At 45.6% G+C, this 5118-nt stretch overlaps 1 protein-coding gene across 1 annotated transcript; it reads left to right on the top strand.

Moving 5' to 3' along the window:
- Positions 1–627: 627 nt before the first annotated feature.
- DKK1 (dickkopf WNT signaling pathway inhibitor 1) lies at positions 628–3688 on the top strand. The gene is made up of 4 exons (XM_043476156.1): positions 628–1047; positions 1280–1436; positions 2566–2709; positions 2827–3688. The coding sequence occupies exons 1-4, from the start codon at positions 805–807 to the stop codon at positions 3078–3080; spliced, it is 798 nt and encodes a 265-aa protein (XP_043332091.1). The 5' UTR covers positions 628–804; the 3' UTR covers positions 3081–3688.
- Positions 3689–5118: the final 1430 nt, after the last annotated feature.

Genomic DNA, 5118 nt, shown 5'->3' with positions numbered 1-5118 from the left:
CTTCCTTCTTACTCTCGTTTGATGTGCAAATGCCCTTCTCTTTGCACATTTTTCTCGTGGGGGCGGGGGAAGGGGAAGAAGGAGGGGGGACTGGAATTAAACGAACTCAAAGCCAAGGATCTCACCCCAAATCTGCAAATCGTGACTCTAAAGGGTTAATCATCAACTCGCAGCAGCCACCTGGCCCTCTCGTTTTCATAAGGGCTTTGAATTACTGATTGGGTTGTATTTAATATTAAATATTATGTGCGCAATAAAAAAATAGTACTAGCGTAAAGAAGAGAAGAGAGAGGTGTCTTTACAGAGAATATCACAATGCCTGTCTGAAAGTGTTTCAGATCCCAATACTCCTACTCCAAGGGAAGGGCACCCGAGTTCCCGAGGTTCCTCCCACTTCCCGCATTTATTAAAGTTGTCTCCTCTAATGCTCCCTGATTACCGTCACCCCAAGGTGAGCTGGACAGGGGCAGGATCTTCGCAAGGGAGGGGTGGGGTGAAGAGTGTCAAAGGCTCCCCTTCATGTACACAAACACACCCCCTTCCAGCCCCTCCCAGCGCTTTGAAATCCCAATCCGGCTTTGTTGTCTTCCCCGGAGGGGCCGGAATGCTCGGAGCCCGCAGTATAAAGGCAGCCTCCGCGGCGGTGGCGGCGCAGAGCCCTGCAGTCAGGGTCAGGACTCTGGGACTGGTGGAGGCGCTCCGAGCCCCGTCTCTGCAGCTGCGCCAACACAGCTCAGTGGGGACTAGGCGTGCAAAGTGACAGTCCTTTCCCCTTTCTCTCTCTCTCCCTTGAGTCCTTCTGAGATGACGGCTCTGCGCACAGCGGGTGCTGCCCGGGTCTGGGTCGCCCTGGCGGCTGCGGCTCTTTGCGGTCACCCTCTGCTGGGGGTGAGCGCCACCTTGAACTTCGTTCTCAACTCCAACGCCATCAAGAACCTGCCCCCACCGCTGAGCGGCGCTGCCGGGCACCCAGGCTCCGCCGTCAGCGCGGCTCCCGGAACTCCCTTTGAGGGCGGCAACAAGTTCCAGACCCTTGACAACCACCAGGTGAGAAGGGTCTTGGGGATCGGGAACGCGGCGATCCTACACGGGTCTCATTTGGGGACGAGGGCGCAGAACGGGCCGTGTCAGAGTAGTTGAAGGTGCGTCTGGCAACTGCCTTTGGGAGCAGTGAGCGGCAACAGTTTTTGGAGAGGTGGGCTGAAAGGGAGCGTGAGGAGCCCAGGAGTGTGGTGCGGGGTGCCCGAGGGCCTCACCCTCTCCGGGCCCCTTCCCGCAGCCGTACCCGTGCGCTGAGGACGAGGACTGCAGCGCCGACGAGTACTGCGCGAGTCCCGCCCGCGGAGCCGGCGCGCAAATCTGCCTAGCCTGTCGCAAGCTCCGAAAGCGCTGCATGCGTCACGCGATGTGCTGCCCTGGGAATCACTGCAAAAACGGTGAGTCGGGCAGCTCTCTTTCGGACTCCATCCTCTGCTAGCGCGCCCACAGCTGAGAGACAATGCTCTCAGCTGAGAACACTCCGGCACTACCTTGCCAATGGGAGTTCAACGTGCGAGGTTCCCCAGAAAGGATCTCAGGCCAGTGTTTACCCTGGAAGCAAAGATAAGTACGGAGGTCTTGGAGCTCCTATATCCCTTTGTGCCCCTCGATGCCTTAAGAGGGCGTCTTACCTCAGGGTGAACACTTCCCTAAGAATTTGATACAACTTGAGAATGAAGATGGGCAGGGAGGTGGAACTTACAGAGACCCCAAGGAAATCAGAACGGGCATTTAGTTGCCTTTTCCATTTTTCTTACCGGGCTTCTGACAGCTCTGCCAGATAAGTCTCTTTCAAGATCCGCGTTCAAGCTGTTGTCATTTCAAGCGATTTACCTGTGCAGATCATTCTTAAAGGAGATCCTGACGCCCTCACATCCTGGCTTCTCCATCTTTATCTGCCTCTGCCTCCTGCTACCTTAAAATAAGTACTCTCCCCCCAACCACAGACCCACGAAATTTTAATGTCTCAGAGAGGTAGACTCAGCCCAAGAAGGCTCCAGAAATAAATTTAAGGGTGGCGATCCTCCTTAGGACCCAATAATACTCTGGGATGAACTAACTAAATCTCTCTGTAATATAGAAATTATACAGTAAAGTAACTGGTGGAAAAGATTGTAATCTTCCAGGCAGCAAGCATTGCATTTGCTTAACTTAGTCTGGCAGAATCCTTATAGCATGGAGGGCAGAAAAGTCTTTAAATACAATTTTTTAAGTGACTGTATTTTATTTTTCTTACCCCAAGGGTGATATTAAAATGGGCAGAAATTTCATTGCCACTACCACGGTTGCTGAGAAGGTATTTTTTAAGTGTCTAGATTGGGGCTGTTATGTATGAGTGCAGAGTGCACACACTGATGCTTCTGTCCATCGTGGAGTTTTGATTTAACACTAGGAAGTTTGGCTCACGTTTAATGTCACTACAATGAGGTAGCTCAAGTTGGCATAGGCGTAGCAGACTGCCACTGTGACAGCTATTAGCAGACATATTACAGCTCTGGAGTTAATCACTATCTCCTGCTTCCTTAGGGATATGCATGCCTTCTGATCAAAATCATTTCCATCGAGGGGAAATCGAGGAAACCATAATTGAAAACTTTGGTAATGAACACAGTACCTTGGATGGGTACTCCAGAAGAACTACACTGTCTTCAAGAATGTATCATACCAAAGGTAGGTGAAAGGATCTGAAGACTTTTTTGTTAGCACATTAACAGTGTCTTTTAGATTACCTTAATGAAATAATGCAGGCTGAGCAGTGACCAGGTGCTTTTCCTATTGTCTCCCTAGGACAAGAAGGTTCTGTCTGTCTTCGCTCATCAGACTGCGCTGCGGGGTTGTGTTGTGCTAGACATTTCTGGTCCAAGATCTGTAAACCTGTTCTCAAGGAAGGTCAAGTGTGTACCAAACACAGGAGAAAAGGCTCCCATGGGCTGGAGATATTCCAGCGTTGTTACTGTGGAGAAGGTCTGTCTTGCCGGATACAGAAAGATCACCATCAAGCCAGTAATTCTTCCAGGCTTCACACCTGTCAGAGACACTAAGCCAGCTGTCCGAACACAGTGGACTCCATTTACATAATATATGCTATGAAAACCGTTTGTGACTTTTGTGAGCTCAGTCCTTAAGGATGTACAAATTCTGTGGTTACAGTTAAGCATTCCAATAATACCTTCCGAAAATCTGGAGTGTAAGAGCTTTGTTTCTTTGTGGAACTCTCCTGTCATTGATTGCAGTAAATTACTGTGTTGTAAATTTCCAATGTGGCACTTACCTGTAAATGCAACAAATCTTTTAATTATTTTTCTAAAGGTGCTACATTGTCTATTGTTCCTCTTGTCATGTAAATTTTTGTACACATTGGTTGTTATCTTGACTCTGATAAATACTCTATATTGAACTGAAATAAATACTTTCAGCTTATTCTATATTGAATTGAAATAAATACTTTCAGCTTATACTTCCTAAATGTAAAACCCTTCCCCATTTTAATTCTAGAATCTAGAGTGTAAGGAGCTTTTGGAATGATGATAGGTATGTAAGATTTATCATGAAAATATTATTTTCCAAAATGTATTACCTCAGTACTTAGATCCTATTTATCTCTAGGTTGTGACAGTCCTTGAAATAAAATTTAACTTAATGCCATGAACTATTAAAAGTATAGATAAATTTTGGCAGTGTGATCTTAGAGGGTTGTATGTGCTGGGGTGTGTGGGGGTGTGTTTGTGTGGGTGTATAAATACAGTTGACAAATACACGCAGATTTTGTAGCAAATTAGTGCATCTGAACTATCTTAAATACTACTTCATGCCAGGAAGACTTGTTCCAACTACTGTGCTTTGTAAATAATTATTACCTAAAAATCACAAATCCTCTCTCATTTTGTTCTTTGCTTCTCTTGCTAGGTGAATTGACTATTTCAATTTTTGTTCAACCAGATATCTGTTCACTGGAAAAGGATAGGATATACTGTTTAAAAGAAAACCCACAGAAATGAAGCCTAAACTGGCTCTGTTATTTTCATTTGCCAACTTTGATACTGACAAATCTGATATTCTCTCTGAAGAAGAGAGCAACTGTCCCAATTCACACCTATTCTGTAATATTCAAAAAGTCTACATCAAAACGACAAAATGTTGGGTCCAAGGCATTCCAGAGGAAAGTCACTGATCAATTTGTCTAAAAAGTTTTGTTAAGTAACACAGATGTCCTAGAATGTTTGTTGTTTTTGTATTCCCGGAAGTGGTTCAATTTCAAGGGGTTTTGCCCGCAGGACACAAGGCTTGGTTGGTTCTTGCCTGAGAAGGGAACTGGCAGGATATCTGCTATTACATTCCTTCTGTTTGGAAGCTTCGGTTTCCTTACCCTAGAGAAACCTTCTTTTCCTACCTGTGCTAGTTGGCTGATGTGCCAAGGCCAATTTTAAGGCCTGCCATCTCCAATAAAGCACAAGAGAGGAAAGGAAACATGAAGGCCTTTCTTCAAGAAGAAGAAAGAAGGGCCTCTGTTTTCAGAAGGGAGAGGAGCATTCATTTAAAAGGCCTTGGTGATGGGATCCCTCCATTTATACAGGAACCAGCTGCGGCCAGACTTCACCTCTGCATGTACCAGCTCATCAGCCCTGGTTCTAGCCCTCCTTGCTTCCCATCCCATAATGGGGATGGGAGAATAAGAAACCCACCGAGGAGGCATGCCTCTTCATCCTGCCCAACTGAGTACTTAGGAAGGGATATCACAAAGAGGTTCTGCACATTGGAAAAGGTGAAAAAAGAATTTATCAAAACTGCAGACACTTTTATTAGCAATGGAGGCTGGAAGTTGGAAGTCAGATATAATACAAAATCAAAAGGATCATTTAAAGAATCTCAAACATTTGAGATAGTGGCTGCTGAAACTTGAATTTCAAAACAATTTATTTGAATGGAAAATACATGAACTTGGGAATGCATTCCCAAGGTATTTTATCAAATGAGTTCAGCATACTGTACATTGTCCTGTACCTTGCACTTTTATTTAATGTGCCTTGCAGATTTTTCTGTGTAATACATAGAGAGGTGTCTTATTCAACAGTTGCCTTA

The sequence above is a fragment of the Cervus canadensis genome, chromosome 8, assembly GCF_019320065.1.
Source record: "Cervus canadensis isolate Bull #8, Minnesota chromosome 8, ASM1932006v1, whole genome shotgun sequence".
In the NCBI taxonomy this organism is placed as follows: domain Eukaryota; kingdom Metazoa; phylum Chordata; class Mammalia; order Artiodactyla; family Cervidae; genus Cervus; species Cervus canadensis.
This window is presented reverse-complemented; position numbering and strand designations above follow the sequence as displayed.

Coding starts and splice junctions, on each gene's coding strand:
- DKK1 (XM_043476156.1), top strand. CDS start 805: ATGACGGCTCTGCGCACAGCGGGTGCTGCCCGGGTCTGGGTCGCCCTG. Junction 1,048..1,279: donor AGACCCTTGACAACCACCAG/GTGAGAAGGGTC, acceptor CCCTTCCCGCAG/CCGTACCCGTGCGCTGAGGA. Junction 2,710..2,826: donor AAGAATGTATCATACCAAAG/GTAGGTGAAAGG, acceptor TTGTCTCCCTAG/GACAAGAAGGTTCTGTCTGT.